The sequence below is a fragment of the Equus przewalskii genome, chromosome 3 (assembly GCF_037783145.1).
Source record: "Equus przewalskii isolate Varuska chromosome 3, EquPr2, whole genome shotgun sequence".
NCBI lineage: Eukaryota > Metazoa > Chordata > Mammalia > Perissodactyla > Equidae > Equus > Equus przewalskii.
This window is the reverse complement of record NC_091833.1, coordinates 62727335-62753549: the sequence shown is the minus strand read 5'-3', so window position 1 is coordinate 62753549 and position 26215 is coordinate 62727335. Positions and strand designations below refer to the sequence as shown.

General features: G+C 40.0%; 1 protein-coding gene and 1 long non-coding RNA gene across 3 annotated transcripts in view; one reads left to right on the top strand and one right to left on the bottom strand.

The window, feature by feature from the left end:
* Positions 1–16221, bottom strand: part of ADAMTS3 (ADAM metallopeptidase with thrombospondin type 1 motif 3) — a 267184-nt gene extending 250963 nt beyond the window's left edge. Inside the window, exons 1-2 of one of the 2 annotated variants that reach the window (XM_008528165.2) lie at positions 15574–16221; positions 14233–14260 (exon numbers count right to left, since the gene is read on the bottom strand). In XM_008528165.2, the coding sequence (XP_008526387.1) occupies positions 14233–14260; positions 15574–15642 (97 nt within the window). In that variant the 5' untranslated portion in view covers positions 15643–16221. The remainder of the gene's footprint in view (positions 1–14232; positions 14261–15573) is intronic. The other variant, XM_070614684.1, reaches the window with a different exon arrangement.
* LOC103556188 (uncharacterized) lies at positions 14929–15764 on the top strand. Its single transcript, XR_546137.2, has 2 exons — positions 14929–15341; positions 15585–15764. It is a non-coding gene; the product is annotated as an uncharacterized lncRNA (long non-coding RNA).
* Positions 16222–26215: the final 9994 nt, after the last annotated feature.

Sequence of the window (26215 nt, the reverse complement as noted above, 5' to 3'; positions counted from 1 at the left end):
TAAATGAGATTATGCAGAGGATTCAGTAAATATTAGCTATTCTGACTTAAATGTAAGTTAGCTACTCATTAAAATAATGCTCACATGAAATTTTAAAATGTGAAACTATACAATTGTCAGCTGAGATGGTTGAAGGGCCACAGCAATAGGTCTGTAAAGGTTTTTGTGGGCCATAAATTCCACAAGCACAGAGGGCTGGGGCCACTGTAAAGCCACACTGTGGTCACTAATTACCCAAGCCTGACTTGGATGCAGTGAATTTTCCACAACTCTCTGGCATTTGTGCATACATGATCCACCTCCCTCCTAGTAGTATGGATGAACTGTCTACAATCCTACCCATGAGGAAACCTTTCACTGTGTATCATACCTTACCCCTTCCTGCCTTTGCAAGAACGGCTTCAGCAATAACCCTCTCTCTCTTTCCTTATGAATTTCCCCCACATCACTAGATCAGCCCCATCAGCAAATAAATAAACTGCCATATTTCCTGTCTTTCACAAAAAACCTTCTTGAGGCCACATCCACTTCCAGCTAATCCTCCGTTACTTCACTCCCCTTTATAGCAAAACACTTCAAAAGACTGACATTAGATGTCTCCAATTCCTCTCTTCCATTCTTGTTCCTTCTTGAACCCACTCCAATCAAGCGCTTGTTGAGGTCACTATTAACCCAATGTTGCTGAAACCAATGGCCAAGAGCCTCCATCTTCCTTCTTTCCCTATCCGCAGCATTCTGATCCAGTTTATTCTCTTTCCTTCCTAAAGTACTTTATTTAGCTTCCAGGACACCATTCTCTTCTGGTTCTCCTCTTTCCGCATCGGTCTCCCCTTCTTATTCTCCCTCCTCAAGTCCCTTTATTCCCATGACTGTATACACTGCAGTGCCGTAGGACCTAGTCCCAGGACTCTTCTCTTCTGCATCTACCCTCTCTAGCCTGATAAGCGCATCCTACCTGGTGACTTTAAATGCCTTCACACTCATATATCTATCTCCAGTTCGGGCTTCATCCATGAGCTCTTCTCTTCGCAATTCAATTGCCTATGGATCCTCTCCATGTGAATATCCACTAAGCATCTCAACTTAACATTTCCAAAAGTAACCTTCCTCTCTTCCTGTCCCCAAATCTCCTCCTTGCCCATGTCAGTAAATGGCAACTCTATTGTTCCAGTTACTCAGACCAAAAACTTGACTAAACCATCCTTAACTCTTCTCAGACCACACACCAAATCTTTTAACAAATTCTATTGACTCTACCCTCAAAATATCTCCAGACTCTGACCACTGCTCCCCACCTCCTCAGCTACTACCCTAGTCCAAGCTACTACCGTCTCAGTTTTGAATGAGCCTCATAACCATTCTCCTTGTTTCTGCTCTTCTCTCAAGGTTATAGGTTATCCTCAAAACAGAGCCTGAGTAATTAAAGCAACAGATCATGTCACTCTTCTTCTCAAAACCCATTCCACTCAGAGTAAAATGGCTCACAAGGCCCTACAGCCTGGCACTGGGCATTCTTACAACTCAAGGCATTGTGTTTGCTATTTCCTCTGCCAAAGTGTCTTCCCTCCAGACAGCTACACGGCTCACCCCACAATTCCTTCAAGTCTCTGCTTAAACGTGACCTTCCCAGTGAGCTCTGTCCTGACCACCAGTAACCATCTCAACACTCTCTATCTCCCTCGGCATTTTACTTTTCTCCACAAAACTGGTCACCATCTCACATACATTTTATTCATATATTTACTTTTTTATTGTTTCTTTATACCTGCTAGCCTATAAGCTTCATAAGGGCAAGGATTTTTATCTGTTTCCTTCACAACAATTCCCCAGTGCCTAAAACAGACCCTGCAGTCAATAAATATCTGTGAATGAATGAGAGCAGTTTGAGCCTAAGGGGGTATCTAAAATTAGAATGCATCCTCTCTTCCCCAAATAGTAATTTACTACCAAGCAATCAATGATAGCCAACTACACAAATTGTCATATACCTCTACAGCCAGAATTCTGCTTGCAAATGTTGTGTATATTTCTCACAGTTCCTGCTGGCCTATAAATCAAACATTTCATAGTATCCAGGACTTACATTTTAAGCTACTAACAACAACAACAATAAAAAGAATCTAATCATTAAAACAGACCTCCTGGCACGCAGACACAGAGCCCCTCATCCTTAGGAACAGGCAGCAGGAAATTACCCCCACTCTACAATCCCTTTGGATAGCCACAGAATTACAACTATACAGGTCACAAACAAAACAGACCTTGAAAAATCATCTAATCTTTGCCTCTTTCTTACAATTAAGGCATCTCAAGTAGATGACGTTATTTTTTTTCTTAAGTTAGAGGTGAAGTACCTTTAACCTGGTCCTGCTCTCTATGAGGAAAGATTTTTCTCTGAGCACTCCTCTCACCCAATATTAACTCACCCTTCCTCAATGAAGAAGTGTGACATCTGTGATGGGTAAGTCTGGGAAAAATAAGAAGTCTGCAAAGCTCAGCACCTCTCTCATCATTCTTCTTCTTGGGAACCTTCCTGATAAAGAGCACATGTTCTCTTCCACTTCACCAGGGGCAGGCCCTGCCCTAGCCCAGCGGGGCCTGACACACACCACACCGGCTGGGGTGCACTGTCAGCCCGCACTCTGCCTCCCAAAGTGAGAGCCACGTGCTCCACCCCAGGCTCTTGTAAAAGGTATTTTTACTACATCTTTAGATTTGCTATTTCTCAACTTGTCCAGAACCCAGGCAGGTAAGAAGGGTATGTTTTTATTCAGGATCTCCTCAAAAACTTGAACTACCTCTCAGAAAATTTATTGGCACATCTCCACTGGCAGTCTAATTATAACACTAACAATTCTCCTTGTCAGGGAATTCTCTCATATCTAAATTCCTCACTCTAGAGTTTATCCCAATGCCTTCTTCTTCTTTGTGCTGCAGGAAAAAAATACCTTCTTGTGTCTATGTGCATGTGTGATATGTGTATACATCTGCACACACGCACACACACACACAAGTACTGCACACAACCTACAGCAAAGAATTCGAGGAGACTATGTTCTACGTTTCCATATACTTAAAGACCTTTTAGCTAGTCATACTTTCTGTTTTAATGTCAACCGTGTTAGATTTTTCTAATAATTTCCAAACTTTAATCATTTCTGAGCCTTTGGACCCTTTTACACATCTGTGTTTTAGCACGATACTTGCACATAATAGGCCCTCAATAAATCCAGGTTAAAAGAAGAAGAAAAGTTCCCTCAAACTGAAGCCTGAATGGGTCAGTTCTCTGCTGAAAACAATGCCTCTCTCTTCCTCCCTTAAAATATCTAAACCAAACTTCTCATTTTCAGCAAATATTCAGCTTGCCTTCCTGATTGCATTATTTCTGCTCATCATGTGCTGATTCTCTCAAACCTCCAGGCTAGAAAACTGCCTTCAGTTCAAATTTTCCCCCATTTAATATCATTCAAGTCCTACTGATTTCTCCTTAGAAATTTCTCTCAAATTAATCCCCTTTCTTCTAATCACCTTCGAATCCTCATCACCTCACACTGAAAGGCTGCAGGTGCCAAGTTCAAACTCCTCACTACCAAATACTGTATAAATTATACCAAAATATTCTCTAAACTACTGCCAGGAAAGTCATTTTAAAGTCCCACACCTAAAATGCTTGGGTTCTACCACTTACTACCTTTGTAATTTGGGTCACTCAGGACCTTTTATGTCAGTACTCAACTATAAAAATAAGGGTAATAGTATTTAATTTGTAGATTTGTTGTAAAAATTAAGTGGCGCCATCCAAAGCGCTGAGTAGGCTGGCACATGGGAAGTGCTCAGTCAATGTCAGGCATGGATATTCCCATATTATTCTCTCTGAATAGTTTCAATGGCTCATCATCACTTCAGGATAAAACGGATTCAGAAAATTGATATCTTTTTTCCATGTTAAACCTGAAAATTGCTTGGAAGCCCATCTACTAATCAAATCTTCTCACTTCACAAGTAAGAAACTGAAACTCAGAGATTAGGTAACTTCACCCAAATCAAAACTTAACTCTGTCAGTTAAGGCCCTGTGGTTCTGTCCCTAATTTCTTTTCAACACCATCTCCCATGTTAGCCTCTCGAACATTCCAACGTGCTCACTAGACCCAGCTTCCTCATGCCTGCCTTTAAAGCCAGGGAAAGGGCCACTGCTTTCTCTCCATCTATGCAAATCCGACCCAGCCCCACTGACCTATCTCAAGTCCCATCTCTTCCAAGAAAGCTTCCCTGCTAACTTGTCCAGGGTACAGATACCCTGGTCTAAGCTTCTTAGTTCTCACAGTCGTGCACTGTCTATGAAAATCATAAAAATCTCTACGGGAGACAAGTTAGATGCTTTTACATCTTGCCCTTTCAGAGATTTTAAGCTCTTTACAACTCTTAACTACGTTTAAATGTCGCCAGTGTACATTAGTCTTTGGGGGGAAAAAAATCAATAGCTATTTTTGGAAGTGGGGATTCTTGGGAGGGAGTGTTCTCACAGCACGACACAGTGGCCTATACTTTGAGATCATCTTAACTCCTTCACACATTGAGCCACATATACTCACAACTGAGGACAGGCAGCTTGGTATTCTTCTAAGAATGTTGTAGAATTCTACAAAAAAAGTCTCCTAGAGAATACTAGATGTCCCCAGCACGTTACAAAGACCACACGATGGAAGAATAAGAGAAAAGTCTTCAGTAGTACAATGAACATTGCTAGGACCTGGAGTGACTACAGTACAAAGCTCCCAAATATCACAGCAACTTTTAGCTGAGCAAATCAAGATCAAAGCTACCCCAGGCACATAGAATATTGGAGTACTTGTGATTGATACAATGTGGCTTTAGTTCCCAAGCGAGGAAGGGAGGAGGCTACGATGGTTTGGTACTAAAAGTCTGGAGTGAGAAAGCAATGCGTTTGAATTCTGGTTTCAAGCTGATGTGCTCTTTGGCATCCTGCAAGCAGACTGTGAAAATTAAGGCTCAGAGAGATTATCTGTAAAATAGGGATAATAATGGGGATCAAATGAGGTAAAGCACATAAAGGGCTTGTCCATTTATTACATTGCTATAAGTGAAAAATTAGCTGACGTTACTGTCACCATCACCATCATCATCTACTAGAGATAGAGAAGATGGAAGGCAGTTTCAGATTGCTTCCAAGGCCTGGCACCCCTCAGGCCTCCGCATACTCCATTCTCACTCCAGGCTACTGCTTCTGAAGGTTAAAAGGGATCCTAAGTTCCATGTCAACAGAGGGCCTGAAATCCAGGCTGGCTGTAACAACCCATGCTCCATTACCCAACCTAGACACTGGGATCCTCTCCCAAGAATTGGCTGATGACTATAAAGAGGCAGTTCACAGAGGCAATTTCCTTTATCAGGTATAAATTCTCAGTATGCAACAATCTGGCCACAAGAATGAAATCAAATAAGCATTTTCAAGATCTGCTAAAGAAGCAGCTCCAACAACAACATTTCCAAATCCTGAGCCGAGGGTAAGAGAATGACTTTCATCAGAAATGAGAGGAGCCAGCTGCTCCAGGAAAGATGTGAGTGGGGTGAAGAGTGGATGTTAAAGAGGACACCACACGCCCAAGGGCTTCCCAAGGCTGTAAACACTAACGGAGAAGGGGACACATCTTCTCGCAGAGGCAATTAAAAACTGTGACACATCCTGAAATTCTGAACACAACCAAATTCTTTTTCCCTCACTTCATCTCCTCTAGGCTTTTATCACCACAAGGTAGAGAAACTCTTTGATGTCTCCTTTTTAGTTGCAAACCTATTTTCATAGTCAAAGATTTTCCATCAAAGCAATTTGAAGAAAAAAATGTTTTTTAACTCATTAAGAAAGAACAAATAGTTGTGAACTTAAAAATTCTTCTCATTTTTTTTTAATCTGGCTTTTTCATAAATATTTGTTGCAGTTGCACAATGTTTATGTCCAAGAGAGTCATTTAGGAAAGAACAGCACATTCTTTCGTGTTCCAGAACATGAAATCAGGTAAGAGAAGACCTTTCAAGAAAAGAAAAAGCATGACGAAAAATTTTTTGAAGAAAAATATCCAAGTATTTTGTTTGCTACATCTTAAAATGATCAAATAATCAATAACAGGATAACAAGTAGAGGAGTTTTTTTTTTTAAGTGAGGCCCAAATGCCAAACTTTTCACATTCCAATCTTATTTTTTAAAAAAGCACATCTACTGGTTATATTTATCATCACTGGAAGCTTTACAAACTTGAGAGCTATATTAGACATTCTAAAAATTAATATTTCTCATACGTCTTACAATTTTTTGATGGATAATACTTTTAAAAACTAATCTTGTGTCTAGAATTTAAAGCCAGGAAAATTAGCATTTGTCCCCAGGGCAAAAGGCTGGGGAAAATATGACAGATAAGAAATGTGGACAGCATTTTTAAAGGTTTTCACTGAAACTTTACTCGCGGTAATTATATTTTCCAAATCTAAAATAATCTGGCTCACAGTTTGACAAAAGTATGAGAAACTGGGACAATCCACTAGGCCACTGTATTGGTTTCCTATTGCTTCTGTGACAAACTGCCATAAACTTGGCAACTTAAAACAACATGAATTTATTATCCTACAGTTCTGGAGGTCAAAAGTCTGAAAAAGGTCGCACGGGGCTAAAATCAAGGTGTCAGCAGGGCCGAATTTCTTCTGGAAGCTCCAAGAGTGATCTGTTTCCTTCCTTTTTTCAACTTCCAGAGGCCGCCTGCATTCCCTGGCTCATGGTTCCTTTCCTCCATCTTCAAAGCCAGCAACGTCAGACCAAGTCTTTTCTATGCTGCCATCTCTCTAGTTCTTTCTCCTTCACCTTCTTCCTCCATTTACAAGGACTCCACCTTAGATAATCCAGGGTAATCTCCCTATTTAAGGTCAACTGATTAGCAACCTTAATTCCATCTGCAGATTTAATTCCTCTTTGCTATGTAACATACCATATTCATAGGTTCCAGGGATTCTGATGTAGACGTCTTTGGGAGGCCCTTATTCTGCCTACCACAGCCACTATTTCCCATGGAGTATGCTGGGAAGCCCTCATAGCTGTGGCATTTGTACATGTGTGTTGCCCAGCACCCAACTACCCTTTTTCTTTAACTGCACCCCAATTTTCCCCCAGGTTAAACATCCCACACTCCACTCTTGATCCGTGTAAGTCAAGGGTGAAATGTCTCAATCCAGGTCAATCAGAGCACTGCATCCCCTGCCCGTAGTGAATGGTTCAAGGATAAGCTTATGACTCAAGCTAGGCAGCCAATAAAAGCCCTACCAGGAACTCTTCCTGGAGCTCTAAAATTAAAAAACAGTTTTCTGTCTAGTGGGGTAAAAGATAGAATGATAGCCTAGAGGTGCTGGTGACAGTCTTTGCCAAAACCTGGGGAGCTACAATCTTATCCTGATAGAGAAATAAAGCCAGCACAGAAAAAAAGTCAGAAAAAGAGAGGAAGGAAGGGAGGGAGGAAGGAGAGAAAGGAGGGATGGGAGGGGAAAGGAGGGAGGAAGGGAAGGAACAGGGAAGAGAAGGAGAGAGAGAGAGAGATTGATTCCTGACATTATTTGAGCCCTAGATCCAGCTATACCTGACTTTGATTACATGATCTTTTGTTTTCCTTAACCAGTGTCACCTGGGTTCCTGTTACTTGCATCCAAAGGAGTCATGATTAATACAAGAATTTTCTCTCAATGAAATGGAAAGAAGAAATTTCAATAAATAAGGTGAAAAGAAGAGAAAGAATTGTGTCTGGTATACACAAAATATAGTTGGTGTGGAATCCATATGGAATAACTGATTTTGCACCACTCCTTGCTCAACTCCTCCCTCTAGTGCTATATTCCAATGAATTAAGCAACACTACATTGAGATATCAACATGAAGATAATACATGAAAATAGAACTCTCAAAGAGCTGTCACATGGTAAGCTGAGTGGCTAGTTTACAAGGCCACAACACAGTAAATTAAGGTTCCTGGAAATTCACGGTGGCAGGCAGACCTATCAAAAATGTAGAGATTAGATTGAGGTGACTCTCCTTGATTAGAAGTATTTTTGTAAAAGCACAAGACTAAGTCATACTAATAATAACGCCTATTATTCTACCTTGCATACCACGTGCCAGCATTTTATAAATCCTTTACAACTCTATGAAGTAAGTAGTAGTAGTATGCCTAAGTTACATATTTTAAAAACGACACTGAGAGGTTAAGGTCATCGGCTAGAAAGTGGTGGAGTCAGGATTTTAAACCACATAGTGAACAGAGTCTATGTCCCTGACCATTTGATGGAGGAAAGGCAATGAATATTAATAGGTCCTAGAGCAGATATACTGCTTAGATTTTAGATTAAGGAATGGATTTTACATGTAAAAGAGAGAGGTTTTAACACATAAAATAAAGATATCTCAAACTCATATGAATAACGATTTCAATCATTCTTTTTATTTTTATTTTGTGTGCATATATACATACAAAAATATATATACTAAATATGAAGAAAAATTATATGAAATGTGATTTAATATCTAAGACCACAGTATTTGAAGACTCATATATGTAATCCTATTTTACTCTCTACAAATTTACTAAATATTATTTTTGTTTTATCAGTGACTGCAAAAACAGATAGATTGTTTCATGCTGCGCACAATTTGTGCTAAATTCCATAAGGATTCATCACGCTCAAATTGTGGCAATCATTTTTATAAACAAGAGACTGACATTTTACCACAAAATCTCTCCTAGGGATTTACAGTTAAGTCAGCAAAGTCCTGTAAATGTATTTGGAAAATTAGGATGAATCAATTACATGTGGGAACAGAGAGTCCTAAGCTAGGGAACTCTTCACATGCTTTACTATCCATTCTAAAGAATATACAACTTTCAAATTCTATTCTATGAGGTGGATGAATCTTCTCATAGTACTAAGAAATTTACAAAACATTTCTATAATATAATTGTTCATACTTTTGGCTACTTGATAACTAGAAAAATGATTAATTCATTGCATCTTTCAGAGATTGCATAACCAAATATTTAAAAATGATATTCAAATGTCAAGAAGAACAGAGCCAAAACTAATTAAAAATTAAAATTTAAAAAATCAACACTTTCCTATATTGCGAGTAGTTCAGGTTGCACAAACTTTTTCAAAAGCCATTCGTCAAAATGTATCACGTTAATTTGGTTTTACTCAGTAATCAACTTGCTGAGCTCTCTCCTAAAGTCGTCATTTGAAAGGCAGGCAATGATCTATATACAACACTGTGTGGCAAGATTCATTATCATGAGAAATGGGTACCAGTAGGAAAAAGATTACATAAATTAAGGTTTATTAGTACGATTGTTAGTATGATGTTTACAAGGAGTTTGTAATGATATGGAAAATTACACTAAAATATTAAACAAAACAAAGACATACAAAAAAACACAATCTGTTGATTAAAAGTAGACAACAAAAATATGCTAAATTATAACAGTTTGGTATTTGGGATGATTGTCAAAAATCTGGGGAATACAGAAAAATTAAAGAAGACAATTATAATGGACATGTAAAACACCTATAATCAGAAGAAAAACTGATTAATTAAAAAGAATGATTCAACAACTTATAATAATAGAAGAAGCATAGCTTAGGAGTAAAAGCTGATCTCTATCAGAGGAACACTAAAGACAGGGTTCCCAAAATTCTGGTAACGGCAATTGTCTTTGAGGAAGCATGAGAGTCCCATCTAAGTCTTCACTGTCAGTATATCCTGTCCAAGTGGGATAACCAAACTTCCCATGGAAACTACTCACGATTTTACCAGGCAATTTGGAATTGTCCCTAATGGATTTCCAAAGTAATCTGAGTTGGCTATCCACAAGCAAAGAATACTCAGAGATAAATGTCCTGGAAGCAGAGGTGACCTTGGAAATTTCTGAACATTTCTGAGTAATATTATGATTATTTGGTACAATGACAAGAGAAAATGGTGAAAGTATGGGGAAGAAATATTTCAGCTAAATAGCAATAAGTTGTTGGTGATAGAAAACATGCTGCACTTAATAACATCTTTATCTAAGAAGTTTAAAGCACTTAACATTAATCATTATGATGTTCATTGGAGGGGTGGGAGCCAAATCAGCATACTCAGTGCATAATCTTTAGTTACAAGGAAGAATAATGGCTTCGGTAACTAAAATTCTAAATTTCACAAAGGATTCTTTCAAACCATACTTTTTAGTATTGCTGTTGGCAAATTGGAGTGACAGATTTTAATTTTAGCTTATCTTACTTCCCCTGATGCCAGCAACCGGGCAAATGACCCTAAATAGACTTTAGTGCAAAATTAGTGGGCATTCTAAACCTGCACATAATTCAATTCAATTTGCCAAATACTTATTGAATACAAACAAAAAAGTACAAACATCCAATAAGCCTAGGTCCCTGAGCTTTGCAGGGTGAAAAAAGAAGTCAAAGAAGCCTTGATAACATTGCATAATTAATTGTATAGTCATTGGCAGCATCCTCATTTTCTTGGGGATCAATTAAAGCTGGAGAGGGGCACAGAACAGGAGCATTCAAGGAAATTCAGAACACAGGTAAAGCCCAATAGGACAATACCCTACTATGCATGAATAACAAACATTTGAGGACCCACGAGGTACCAAGCTCTGTTGTAGGTACTAGGGATACAGCAGGCATCAAGACAAAGTCTTTGCTCTCATGAAGTCTGCACTAGTGGACATGCTTACTACATGCCAAGGACTAGGTAAAGTAACTCACACGACACCTTAAAACCAAATAAATACCTGCAAATGACGACAATTATTTCTCAGTAAATTGGATATTTGAAAGGACAAGATTAGCAACTTTACTTTGTTAAGAATGAAATGTAATGGAATTTGAAACCAGGAATCAGACCTGGGGCAGAGAAAGATGGATATGCCCCAATTCCAAGAGAGGGGGCAGGGAAGGACAGACAGCTTAAAAGCAAAGTCTCACAATGACTTTTTCTCTACTGATACTCAGGCAACCTCAAAGTGGTGGCTGATGAAACAAAAGGACTCAGAGAATTCTTTTTCAGATTCTCCAATTTCTACAGAACAACGATTATTTCCTAAGCCATATGTGTCACAGAGTAAGCCTCCTTACCCTATCAGGCCAGCCAGCCAGCTGCCCACAATTACCCTAGGCATCCTACCGAGGCCATATTCTGAGTCAGAAATGAGTTTCCTGGTAAGTCACAGAAGTATGTTAATGGTCTCATGAAACACACAGATATACACACAGTACATACACATTCACACATGTACCTATATGAACATATAGGTATGGGTGCATATGTGTGCACATAAGTGCATATGTTTCAGTGTATGTATGTATGGGTGTAGATAGGTAGGTACATAGGTAGGTAAATAGCTCCTCTCTGGCTGACAAAGGACAGAGAACTAGGTCACAGTTCAAAACCTATTTGCCCATTTTCTCTAGAGTGAATCATACTTTTCCACATAACAAGAGGGCATTTTTCCACTAGGTGGAGAGAGAAGGAAAGAAGCAATATCCCGTATGACACGCTATATAAGTAGCATACTTATACATATTCTAACGTGCCCCCATCACAAACTGCCTCCTCCCCACCTAAATAAGAGCCTTCCTAGTCTAGAGGGTTGAAGCACATCACATATATATTTTTTTAATTGAGTTCTTAGGTCAAATACTAAAAAGTACATAGTGTGTGATTCTATTTATAAAAACACATTAGAACACTGGCAAAATTAATCTATCCTGCTAGAAATCAAGACAGTGGTTACCTTTTGTGCAGGAATAATCTTAGGAGAGTGGCACAAGCGCTTAGAATGGTCTACTTACTGATCCAGGTGCTGGTGTTCCCTTCATGCAGAATCAGCAACGTATACACTTACATGCACTATGCTGCATGCATATTATATTTTAATAGAAAGTGGTTTTTAAATTTAGCTTCCTAATAATTTGTGGTTTGTCACTAATTTATATTTATCTCTGCCTGAGACACTACCTAGAAATTATTCAAAACCATACAATTTTCTCTAGCCAATTTGTAGACCAATAAATATAAACTAATGAATTCTACAAGACTTATTAGCCTTTCCTAATTGCATCATTGATCAAATAGCACCTCCAGGCAGTTATATAAAGCCACTTTCAAATCAATTATTGGAAAAAAATTACTTAATTATATGTAGAGGAGTACCTTTTACCAAACCTGCAAGCTAGCAATCCTTTGACGCATGGGAACATGGGAGAGAAGTCTCATTAGTGTATACAAGATTTTTGAAAATATATTTTTAAATCCTTCTTAAGAGTTCCATAAATGATTATAACTCAAAGCAAATGAAAGCCATACTTTTGCTACCACAAGACTGGTGAGTCAAATCTATTTTTTATCTTTATTTCTTTTCTTGAAATGGTAAATACAAATGATAATAATAAAAGAGAAATTCCATAGAACAGAGGAAATTGGGAGCAAGTAAATCTCCAGCAATACAACCTAAGAGGGCCCTGCCCTCCTCTCTTCCACACTGCCACTCATCTCCCTCCTGCCAATGGAAGCACACCTGTACTACTTTCTCCCCTGCAGGAAAGGGCCACCAAAGGAAGCGACAGCAGCAAAAGGACAGGACCAAAGTACAGACAGGGCCTCTGACATGACACCATGCTGATCGTATCTGAAAATTTACTCAAAGCAACATATTTTATTCCTTTGGTAGAATGGGTAATCTTAAAACAGCTTCTTAATCTGCATATTGAAAAGTTGGGATGTTTAAGTAATCAGATGCTTAAGTAATAAAAAGTAAGATAGCCTTCTTTTCCCGATTTGTGAAAAAAAATTCCTTATTTAAAAAACATACATTGATGGCTGAATGCTATCAACTGCAAATGACAAATGTCTCTTCATAGACACTACATTCTTAAGCAGTTCTCAGTCCCTCTCCTCCCGTGTCCTTCTCTTACTGGGGAGGGCTAACCCCAGGGAAGAGTTCCAACAATGCTAAGCACTGAGTAGGAGCATTCTGACATAGGCTGCTGTCCAGCTACACAGACACCTCTGGACCTGGATCTTGGGGCCCCTCCACTAGCTTACATGTATGGAGTTCCCCCTAGCTCTCCACTATGCACTACAGCAGGTAGCTGTGTAACTTCTCAAGGTTCATTTTCTTCAAATCTAAAATAGGCATCATTGTGCCCCCACCTCATGGTGTGGTTGTGAGAATTAGATGACAAAATGCACATACAGCAATTAACACTGTGCATGGCACACAGCACATGGGCAATGACGTGTAACTGTGTTTGCAGTAATAAAAACTTGTGGTCTAAAAGATGACTTTACAGTATCACTTGACAAATACAGAATTTACAGAGACTAATACTCTGCCACAAAGAGAGGCTGTCCAAAGTAACCCAAGTTGAATGTGTATGAAAAGACTCTGAATGGAGCCTGGCTTCTCGCCAGATGACTTTCAGTCTCTGAATTCAGAACAAGTATATTACTATAAACAGCTTCAAAAAAGACCATGGACTTTGGAGTGACCTGTTACAAGTCACACTCTCTGAGCCTCAGTCTTCTCATCCATAAAATGGGAATAATTCCCACAGCATCAGGGAATACTGAGGTTTTCAGACGTTATTTACAAAAGCCCTCATAGTATCTTGCACATTAGTAGATAATTATTAGAAAGCAGATGGAATAAGAGAAGTCATCAGAGTGTTTATTCAAAGCTGGAAAATTTTTAGAGAAAGATTTCCATCCTCTGTACTTTATGTTTCCCTTCTTTGTAGCATTCTTATACTTTGCCTTCTGTTCTAATCAAATGTGTTCTTCCTAATGCCACACCAGTTGATTTGATTTGATTATCTCCATATCTTCTTCCAGCCCCTACATCACCCTCCAAGTACCTACCAGTGCCTTGTCCAATGACAGTAATAAATTGATGCTTGAGAAGTCCAATAGCAGGAGAATTTTTACATCACTCTAAAACTCAGCCTGAGGAAAGTGGGACCCTTCACCAAAAAGACGAAGAGAAGAACAGAAATATTCCTGGACTACAAATTTTTGTTTAACCACCAATGGGAGAAATTTCAGAAAGAATATTTTGTGTAGCTTACTTCATTCCTTACTTTCTACTAAGATAAGAGTGACATCTGAGAACAAGGCTTACCTATTTGCACCATTTCTTCATTACCAGCCTGGAAAGGAGGGGGAAAGTAAGAAAAAGAAACAGTTACTGGGTTTCATCTTATCACCTTGTGCGTTTTATTTCTACCACTAATGCTTTTCAGGAGCTAGCTAATCAGGAAATGCTGGAGACCGGGATTGGTGCCTAAGGCTGCACCTCCGTTTGTAGAAGGTTCTTGTGACAGGAGCATGAGCCAATTCAAAAACAATTTGGGGCAGGGAGTTGTTTGTCCGTCTTAATATTAATTTAACATTTATGAGGCCAACAAAAACAAATACTGACACTCAATATTCTTTTCTGAAAACTCCAGATACTGGGTCAGGATTAGAAAAGAAAGTCTCTGTATTTATACGTGCAAAAAGAAACCTACAAAGGGGGCCTGATGTATCATATTTGAGGTCAGGAATCAACTAGACAATTCTCTATGTTTTACCCTATGGTCAGACCAGGCAGACCAGAGAAGCTACAAAAACTCACAGAGAGAAATTCTGTGCCCAAAGTCCCACCAGCCCTGTGCTGATGTGATTTACTACAAACGGCTCGGCTTGTCGCGCTGAGCCTTCTCAAGGACTCTTCTCAGAGCATCGGGCTTCACCTTGAGTCTCCAAAGGGTGGGGGCTGGGCCGAAAAGAAACAGAGCTGCACTCAACTTAGCTTTAAAAAGAGGAGGAGTCGTGCAGAGGGGGAGGGGAGAAAAGGGGCAGGCGCCTCCAGCTTCTGCCCAGGAAAAAGCAGGGCAGGAAACGTCCCCAACCCCCCTCCCCAACTGTCAAACCCCAGCCCGGCCGCGGTCCTCCCAGGACACGTGTCTACTGGATCGCTCCCTGTCCGGCCCAAGGACTTCCTGAAACCCCCGCCTCCGGCTGCCCGAAAAAGCTGTGAGTCAGTAAGCAGGAGAGAAAGCCCCGCGAGCTCGACTCCAGCAGCAGCCACCGGGGCACTGGGATCCCGGACCCGGCGGCCAGAACTTCATTCAAGCGCCCAGACCGCCCTCCGGAAAGGGGAAACCCAGACGGCCCGGCGAGGATGCGAACTGGCTGCAGTTTGTCACCAGGAATTGTTAAGATTGCTGCAAAGTGGTGAAGCCCTAGGTGTGACAAGCCTGGGCTCCCGGAGTGGGAGGCAAACCCTCCCGTGCAATTCAACCGCCCACCCCAAACGCCCCGCACGCTGCGCCCAGCCCTCAAAACACCGCTCCTGAACGCACCAGATAACAGGGAAGGGTGGGAGGGGGAGGAGGAGAGAGAGGAGGGGAAAGAGGGGAGGAACTTTTTCGGGAAAAGGTTGGGTTTGAGTTTTTTATTGTTATTATTTTCCACTTACTTGTCCATCAGCTGAAGTCCTAACCTCTACCAGAGCGGCTGCTATCAACCAAAGTGACAGGAGAACCATCACGAGTCGAGTTCACTTTTCAACTACTGGGCAAGGCAAATGCCCAGAGCAAACCCCCCCAAAATAAGTTTCTTAAAAAAAAAAAAAAAATTAAAAAGGAAAAAATGCAGAATAAAAAAAAACTGCTCTTCTGTGCTTTGCTTCAATGAAAATGAAATCTGAGCTCTGAGACGGGCCCCCTCTGCTCTGCAGTTCTTTCCACTTCACCTTCTCACCCCGTCCTCCCAAACAGAGCGTGCAGGAGCGAGAAGGTGCTGCGCCGGGCACGGGCTGCGCCGGGAGAGGGGGAAGGGACGAGGGGCTTCCAACTATCTCTGCCCAAAGCGGCTTTTTCTAGGCTTTTCGAGCACCATTGGTCCCTAAGGTTAGCGCTGAGAATGCTTGGGTTCCGTGGAGCACAGCAGGGGGAAGTATCAGCGAGAGAGACGAGCGAGCGGGAGCGGGAGAAAGAGGCAGGGAGAGGGCGACTCCGCCGCTCGCGCAGAGGTGGGGCGGGAGGAGCGGAGGGGAGGAGGCGGAGGCGGTGCGAGGAGGGGGCCGCTCGCCGGCTCCCGTGGCTCGCAGAGCGGCCGTCTGCTCTCGGCCGGCGACCCGCGGGGCGCTAATAAGGCGGCCCGAGCCCCCGGGCACCCCTCCCGCGCGGCGCCCACGTCACGCGGGGCCGGGTCCCGCGCCCCCCTCGCCCGCCCGGGAGGCCGGGGCGGGCGCCGCCGGCGCGGGAGGACCGGGAGGAGTGGGGAGGCTGGAGCCGGAGCCGGCGCCGGCCCCGGGCAAGGTCAGGGTTTGAAACCGCGCGGAGGCTGCCGTGGCCCGTGCTCGAGCCACCCCCGGGACCCCCTCCTTCCCCGCGAGGCGGGCGACCGACGGGAGGCGGCGGTCCAGGGGAGCTGCCGGGAGAGCGCCGGTCTGGCCTGGTGGGATGGCTGTTGAGTTAATTATAGGAAGGAGGAGGGTCCAGCGGCGGTCCTGGACTTTAGGAAAGTCACCTCCTCCGACCTCCACTGCCCTCCCAGCCGGGAAAACGTCAGCCAGCAGAGACCTCCTGGAACCCCCAGGTCTTAACGACTTGGTTCTCTCCCCTCCAGACACCAGTCGCTTCCCACGTTTTGTGGGGGTGGTCCCTCCCCCCTTTAAGTTCTTGTTTATGCTTTATTCGTTTATATTAGTTTGAAAAGATATCATATCTCTTCCTTGACTCACCCGGATGCGGCCGTTTATCACTAGAGTACACAGGCCTCAGCGTCTCTTCCTCTCACCCAGATTAAGTTATCAAATGATTTCTGCCCAGTGTGGCTCGGAGCTTCCTGGGAGAAGATGACACCATGGGCTCCCGAGACTGGAGACAAGTTTGCTGGGATTCAAGCCCAAGCCTACTTCCCTGGGGTTGACTCCTGTGGGCGCTTTCCAGGGAGCAGAGGGATGGGAAAGGAGCTCCCTCCAACCTGTGCTGACCAGTTTCTAACACTCCCTCCCAAGAACAGATGATGAAAGAGGCGTGAATAGGCACAAATTTAGGTATAAGCTTCAAGACTTCAGCTGGAAAGAGTCTTGCAGAGGCCTGTCTAAAATAAAATGCGTAGAAGCTAATGTTTGTTTTGCTGAGGGATGCTTCCATGTCATAGTTCCTTTTCTTTTTGAAAAACGGTGTGAGTTTGAAGGGTTTCCTGTACTTTGATTCATTATTTAAAGGTTGCCTCTTTAACTTACACTTTGTAAGATTTTGTGTTCACTGATGTATTATCTGCTGTCTTTTCAAAATCATGTATACAGAACACTTACTGCCCAAATGAGAAACCAGATAACTGAATGGCCCCACCTAGTAATCGAGGGATTAGATTAGTTAATTATTAATTGGAATTATAATTAGACTCCAGCACTGAAGTATCTCTACATTACTTTTTTCCATCAATTAAAGCCTTCAGCACTTTTGTAACTGGTCACAGACTTGCTATCTGGGAGTGATTTGCTGAATTTTGTGCCTAGTTTTCTTCTTCATTAAAAAGAAATAATCCTCATGTTCTATAAATAAAAATTACGTCAATTTTTGCTGACAAGAAAAAGAATACTAGAATACAAATCAGAAAACCTGGGTTCTAGGCCCAGCTAACAGCTGTCTGACCTTGACATATCACTAAAATTCTATTTTGGTTTTCCCACTATGAGATATTTCAGCTCTAAAATCCTCTAATTTTGAGTAATAACAAATACTATATTTAGCCATGCATTACAGTAGTCCTTTTTGTGTTAATTTTACAAAGTTCAGACATTTGTTATCCCCGAAACTCCTGCCACAACAAGCAATTCATGTGACTTTCATGAAAGCAGTGGCTTTAGACATTTTTGGCCATGACCACAGAAAGAAATGTATTTTACATTGTGACTCAGTAAAAATTTCATGATTCAGTACTTACTACATGCAACAACCCTGATATTTTCTATCCTATTTGTTTTCTTTTGGGGTTCCTCCCCCCAAATACTGGTCAGTATCCACTTCATTGATTTCCCAACCCAATGAGTCATGACGCTCATTCTGACAAATGTTGATCTGAGAGCACATGATAAGATTTCTATTTCTTGCATTCTAAATGAGTTGAGTTCTGATTAATAGGATCTCCCAATATACTCTAAGAAAAAACTTCCCAAAGTGTGTCCTGGAATGTTAAATATTTTACAAAAAAAAAAAAAAAGAGTTTTCTGAGAGTCCACTAAAGTTTGTGAAATACTCAGATAAACAAAATGAAACAGATTTCTTTATTTCTGCGCTACACAGGGATTTTAATATCCTAAATGCGTTGTGAGTCTTCAAAAGGAAGATGTGCACTTTGGTCCTCATACTGATGTAACCACAGAATGCTTTTTTTCTCATGCTTTATCCTCTGAGGAACGCACTTGGGGAAATGCCATTACAAAGACCAATTATTCGAGTAAAATGAACTTTGAGTCAGATAGGTAGGATTCACATGCAGATTCAGCCTCAGTTTTCTCAACTCTAGAATCAGTTTAATAATACTGCTTTTGTGAAATGCTTATGAAAACTAGCATAATCTTGCATGTAAACTATCTACCACATTGTCTAGAACATAGTGAGGGCTTAAATACAGACTTTTTTTAGATGAAACTCTATGGCATGTGTACAGATGGCTCACTGATAAGGAAATATGGCAAGTTCTAAGAAAAGTAGAAAATTACAAACAGCTAAAATGTGATGAACTTTTAATTTTGCTAGAGGAAATGTTAGGAATCAAAGGCAAAGAATCAGTGAATTTCTTCCACAAACTGACATCTACTGCCTGCCTAGCATCAAATCTCTCCCCTTCCCTCCGTGTTTCTTTGCCTCCAGCTACAACGTTCTTTCCCACACTCATGTCTGCACACTTGTTCCTGATGATTTTTCAGTTATACCCTTCCTCTTCCTGTCTGCAAAGCAAATGACATCATATTACAGGAGATGCTAAGAGGTGCTCCACAAAAATACTAAACCAATGCTTGTAGTATATTCTCTTCCAAAGTATGTTTTAAGTAGAGAAATAATTTCAAAGGTAATCAGATGCCTATAGTCCCTCTAAATGTGAAATCATCCCTTTTAAGACTTAAAGTTTCATGAAATCAGTTGCTATATGGACGTTTTAATCTGTGCATCCTTGTATTGGCAGCAATTAACTAAGCAGAGAGGTGTGTATGTGTTTTCTGTTTGAGGCCGATGGTCAATGTTGTGTATCTTGTCATAACTTGACATTTTGATACCCAATCTTTATGGTGCATTAAACATATAGTTAAAAATTGTGTCACTTCTTGCAACAAAGAATTCATTTCTAAGTTTGTTATTGTTTTTCCTGTTTACTTTTCCCATACTTTTTAAATTGACTTTATTTTTGTAGAGCAGTTTAAAGCTTACAGGAGGACTGAGGGGGAGATACAAAGATTTCCCATATACCCTCCACCTCTGTGCATGCTAGGCTCACTTATTATCAACATTCCCCAAAGTGTAATAAAAGGGTGATGAACCTACACTGATGAACTTACATTGACACATCATAATCACCCAACCTACAGTTGATGTTGTGATTCACTCTTGTTTTTGTACATTCTGTGGATTTGGACAAATGTATAATGATGTGTATCCATCATTATAATATGATACAGAGTGTTTTCATTGCCCTAAAAATCCTCTGAGCTCCACCTATTCATCCCTTTCCAACCCCCAATGCATGGCAACCACTGATCTTTTTTACTGTCTCCATAGCTTGGCCTTTTCTAGAATGTCATATAATTGGGATCATGAAGTATATAGCCTTTTTAGATTGGCTTTTTTCACTTAGCAATATGCATTTAAGGTTTCTCCATGTCTTTGCATAGCTTGATAACTCATTTCTTTTTAGCACTGAGTAATATTCCATTGTCTGGATGTACCGCAGTTTATTTATCCATTCACCTACTGAAGGACATCTTGGTTGCTTCCAAGTTTTGACAGTTACAAATAAAACTGCTAGAAGCATCTATGTGCAGGTTTTTGTGTGGATGCAAGTTTTAAACTCCTTTGGGTAAACACCAAGAAGCATGATTGGTGGATCATATGGTAAGAGTACAATTTTGTAAGACATTGCCAAACTGTCTTCCAAAATGGCTGCACTATTTTGCATTCTCACCAGCAATGAATGAGAGTTGCTTCATATCCTAGGCAGCATTTGCTGTCAGTTTCCAGATTTTGGCCATTCTAATAGGTGTGTTGTGGTATCTCATTGTTGTTTTAATTTACATTTCACTCATAGCATGAGGTGGAACATCTTTCATATGCTTATTTGCCATCTGTATATCTTCTTTGGTAAGGTCTCTATTAAGGTCTTTGGCCCACTTTTTAATTGGATTGCCTGTTTTCTTTTTGTTGACTTCTAAGAGTTCTTTGTATATTTTAGATAACAGTCCTTTATTTTTCTTTTATTTGCAAAAAATCTTTTGCAAATATTTTCTCCCAGTCTGTGTTTTGTCTTCTCATTCTGTTGACCTTGTCTTTCACAGAGAAGTTTTTAATTTTAATGAAGTACTTTCCCACACTTTTGATATATCTAATGACCTCTTGTCAATATTCATTAGATAGATTATAATTTTTTTCCCATGGTCAAGTAAATCTGAGAAATTCTCTATTCAAGTTTGTTCAGAGTGGGTAACCACAAAACTTGATTGCATCATAATTGGCTAGGTTTATGTCCACCTCCTCTAAATTCAAAGTTCCATGAGGGCATTGACCTCTGCTTTATTCCCTTTCAATTACAAGTATTAGCACAATTTCCATCCCATAGAAGTTGCAGAGAACTTTAACTACTACACCCTGAGCATGTCCAGGGAAAATCATGTCCTTTTTTCCCTTACCTGATAATGAGCTTTATTCCAGGTCCTGGGATTCTTGACACCTACAACTAACACAGAGAAATATTAGAGTAGGTACGTGGCATTCACCACTATAGGACCATGAAAGCTGGGCCTATTGGCCGTCTTCTCCACCTTTGCACCCTCTATAGCCTCAAAGAACATAGCCACAAGACTTGCAAAATGAGAAAATGGGGCTGGCTGATAGTAGCGCATATAGAATTACTTTATTGCTCACTGAGGACAAAAGTCTTCCTCCCACATAGCACCCTCCCTTGTTTTACGTAATACTGACTTTTCATTTGTGGATCTGAGAATCAAGCATGCGGTATGCACATTACTATTATTATTATTTTTTTAACCAAGGCATTAGGTTGGTTGGGTGTTAGCATACTAACCTTTTATACACATGGAATAGAGCCTGGCACATAGTAGGCACTCAAAGAATGTTTGCTGAATGAATGAGGGAGTGAATATTTACTGTCTCTGCTTAACAGAGTGAAATGAATAGGTTTTCTTTTCCTCCTTCTATCAGTGAATAAACTATTTCCAACTTGGACCTTTTTCACACGAGTTTTTGGAAGTCCCATTAAAAGAAAAGAAAATTAAACAGGAAAATTTATGAATACAATGGTCAAGAAATTCGAAATGGAAAAGCCCTACTAGGGCATCTAGTTCATGCTTGGGCTGTGCACAAGGCAGTGTTGTTCCCACAGTTTTTTCCTTAGAGGAAAACCAATATCTTACAAGAATAAATTCAGAAATCCAGGATTTTTTCATTTAATCATTTGCTTTTAGAAGACTAGTTCTACCATGGGACAAGACGTGAGGGAAAATTATTCCTCATGTTCCTTGATTTCCCTCCTTTTTCTTGATTTGGGATTGTTCATTGCACCCTTATCTTTGCTTAGCCTCGTAAATAGGCTTCTTTCTTTCCTTGATAAAGTTTGGCTTAACAATTAATATATTTAACTGTTAGTACCCAATTGACAGAAAGAGATATTGTTGTTTACCTTCCACTGTTTTTTATAATCTTTCTGTTTTTCTTCAAGTCTTTAAATATTTTTTGCTTGGAAACTCTGGATGGTAATAGAAGATCAGAGTCTTCCTGGGGTTTAAACAGAAATAAGGGAGCAATTAAAATTTTAAATTTTTCCAAGTGTTGCTTTATATGGCATCAAGTTACAGCTATTTTACTAGCAAAGCATTCAGAATTATAATCAGATTACATTGCATTTATGCCTTGATTTTTCTCTTGGTAGCTCGAGGAGCTCTAATTTAATGGAACTCAGGATAAAATAGTTGCCTATTTAGAACTATTGAATGTAGTCAATGTGTTCTCTTGGAGAGGCAAAGGTTCAAAATCAGAGATGTGGCAATAGTCGACCATTCAATAAATGTATGATAAACTTAATTAAATAGCTAACCAACTCCTACAGTTATACCAGTGCCTGTATTTTGAAGTAGCACTAAATTGTTAACTTCAGAACTGTATGTTTTTTTCTGTAATTCTCAACTCAGTGCTACAAAACATTTGGGGGTTACCTTGAAGTACAAAAGACTGAAAATTGCCATTAAAAAAAAATGAGAGTAGGAGTCGCCATTTTCAATGGGACTCAATAGAGAGATCTAGCAAATTAGCAGTTACCGTTCATAAACTGGATTCTCTTATAGGAGAGTATAGGTTACCTTCAAGTCAGAAACTTAATTAAGTGTTCTGGGTTTACACTAGAGTCCAACTAAGATGAAGTGGGTCTATGTGGAAAAAAGCTATATTAAAATTACATTTGAGAGAATCCCTCCACTTAAGTAAGTGTTGTTACTGCTAATTAACAAAGCAAGCTCGGTAAGATTTTCTGTAGATTTTTGAGATTAGGATACTCAGCTCTTTCCATGCTGTCTGAAAGCAGAGAAATAGAGTGAGATATCTTCTGGGTGCTCAATCTAACGACTACACAGAAAACTACGGTTCTTCTATATGGTGAGGTGCAAGATATTTTGCACATCGTTGCAGTACATTGAAGCTAACACAGAGAGTTTACATGTTATTATTAATTTTCTAAACCCTTATATTATTTGTCCATCGACTGGCAAAGTTTTCACAAAATGTTTATAAGGTTTTGTGTTTTTTTTTTAATAAGGGAAAAACAAACAAACTTTGCATTCCATTGAGTTACCAAAAGTCATCCCCAATTTTACCTCATAAAAACAACTTTTCAATAAGATCAATTCTTTAGTTCTCAGAGTGTTATATGCATTCGTTAAGGTTGCAATTAACTTTTTCCAGACTTGTATTAGGAATAATTTGAGTAGAGAAAATGGGCAGAAGAAAACAATCCACCAAAGAAATGAAAAATTTGTTATGAAATCAACAACCAGTCCTAGACTGTCTCTCCTTAAGAAGAAAACAATTCAAAATCTTAGAATCTAGCTTTTTAGGAAGAAAAATGAAAACAAAACAAAAACTGAACTCTGTTTCACAAGGAAGGTTTGGATTTTTATCTGAATAGATTATCAGCCAGATCATAAACCAGAAATTGTTGTCAAGCTAGAAATTGTTGCTGCTCTTATTAGGATGCTATTATTACAAAAGCTCACTTATTTTAAGAAAAAACCCACTAAGATTTATGTCTAGGGTCTTTATTCTATTATTGTCACACTAAACAAAGCAAGAACCCAGAAGCTACCACCATTCTGGCAAATTCAAATGATAAATGCTTAGTGGAGACAGTTCGAATGTGAAACTATAGAACCATTTTAGCAGTCCTATGCCATCTCAAAGAGACATGAATGTTTCAGAAAGAACTTTTACCATCATTGTAACTTAACACGGAATCAAATATTCTAATGACATTTTAATGCTTTTTACACATTAGGAAAAAATAGAAATATTTATTCTCAAGTTTATTTTTATCAATAATTCAAATTATTAATGCCATAAGGAAGTAATGCAAGTCTATATACTTCAGTTAATTCTCAAATCTGTTGCCTTAGTAAAAAAGCAAAAATTCCAATCTTTGAACGATATATCTGCTTTTGACAATCCATGCTGAAAACATGTGTCTCCATTTACTGTGCAGTTTTGTTCCCACTATTAGAAATGTTAGATGCACGTAAGAAGTTGACCTGCGGAGGTTTTTCAAAAATCCATGTGTTAAGTGCAACTCCCAGCTATTCTGATTCAGTAGATGTACTGTGGAAATTTGGCATCTATATTTTTCCCAAGATTCACAGATAATTTAGTCTAAATTGTATCTAAAGATGTGCTATTCAAACTTCCTAATACATGAAAATTCTGATTCAGTAAATTCGAGGTGGGGCAGTTCTAACAAGTTCCCAGGTGTTGGTGACAGGGCTGGTCCTCAGAAAACACTGAGCTGCAACACCCTAGGACATACTATTCATAGATAATTACAGAAAATAGGAACCACGTGACATTAAAACCAGGCATGAGCTATTTAGAACAACGTCTAATTTTGTCCCCTATTCCTTGCTAAACATCCATTATACACAATCAACATATAATTTAGAACTGGGTAGAAATAAGCCCAGGAAAGCATCTCTGTGGCATTGATTAGGAGATTAAATGTGCTTTTACTAAAATGTCCCTGAGCCACGTGCTTTCTTACACAGTGAGCACGTTAAATAAAATCAGTTAAAGAAAGGTTAATTATTAATTTTTAAAAAATAAATCACAGTCCACAATCTACAATCACTCTCTGGAATGTTTGGTGCCCACAGGAACTCAACAGACATTTTCTTTTGAGGTGCTACATTTCTGAACTGGTCGTGCAAGGAGCATCCTGAACTGAGGATGGAGATGTGCCTATGATTTGCGCTCTGTTGACAGTTTACCCAAAATAAGTATTAGAATTCAAAGAGCTGTCTGAGGTCATTTATCTTTAAGAAAAAGAAGCTGAAGGACTTAATTGATTTGTTGTTAGTGCCATCGAGTCGATTCCGACTCCTAGCGACCCTGTGTACAGCAGAGTGGAGCCCTGCCCCATCTTTTTGTGCCATTCTCTCACCTGCACTATATCAGACAGTGTTCTGCTACTATTCATACAGTTTTCACGGCCAATTTTTTCAGAAATGGGTGGCCAGTTCCTTCTTCTTTGCCTGTCTTAGTCTGGAAGCTCCGCTGAAACCTGTCCACCATGGGTGACCCTGCTGCTACTTGAAATACCGGTGGCATAGCTTTCAGCATCACAGCAACACATAGCTGCCACAGTGTGACAACTTAGTTGATGCTCTTATTGAAAGACTAACCACAAAGCACTCTCAATATACTGTAGTTTGAAGGTCTTACATTAATTATGAAATGCTTTGATTGATACGAGTCTGTAAATCTTAAGTAATTCTAATATTCTAGCATATGTTTCAAGCCCCCATAGAATGTTTCTTAGATTCAAAATACCTGCTTTTCTCTTATACCCGTATAATAAGGCCTCTTTAACTCCTGTTTCTGGGTATATAGAGTCCCATTAGTCCCTTTGATCACTTTAGAAAATGCTGTTCTTTCATCCCCTATGAGAATAGACGAAGTGTTCTCTTTATTAATAAGCAGATAGAGATAAGCCTTATTAAGAGAGTATTCTATAACAGACGTTAACTACCTACGAAGCAGCACATAATTATTGTTGTGCTCTCATTATTCTGTTTTACTATATTACCCCCTCGATGCTTCCCTTCATGACACACACACACTAAGTTTTGTGTTCCCTTGCTTCAAGGAAAAGCTAAAAAGAGAAAGAAACATCCTACAAACAGCTCATCATTCTGGCTCTTATTTCCCAGAATCTTGAAGTTAGAAAAGTAGGTGACTGATTGGTGAAAGAGGCAGAGACAGAGATTTTGGAATTTAGGTTTCCATAAGGCCTGGGGAGCCAAGGTCCATGGAGACAGCAAGGTCTTGGAGGGGAAGGGCTGTTGCTGGGCCTGAGGAAGCTGTGACCTGGGCACCTGTGCCCCGTACTGAACCACAAAGGCTGGGACAGAGGGAGTCTCAAAGGTGACCTGTGTGGGGCCAGCCTGGTGGCGCAATGGTTAAGTTCGCATGTTTCGCTTTGGTGGCCAGGGGTTCACCAGTTTGGATCCCGGGTGTGGACATGACACCACTTGACAAGCCATGCTTTGGTGGGCATCCCACATATAAAGTAGAGGAAGATGGTCACGGATGTTAGCTCAGGGCCAGTCTTCCTCAGCAAAA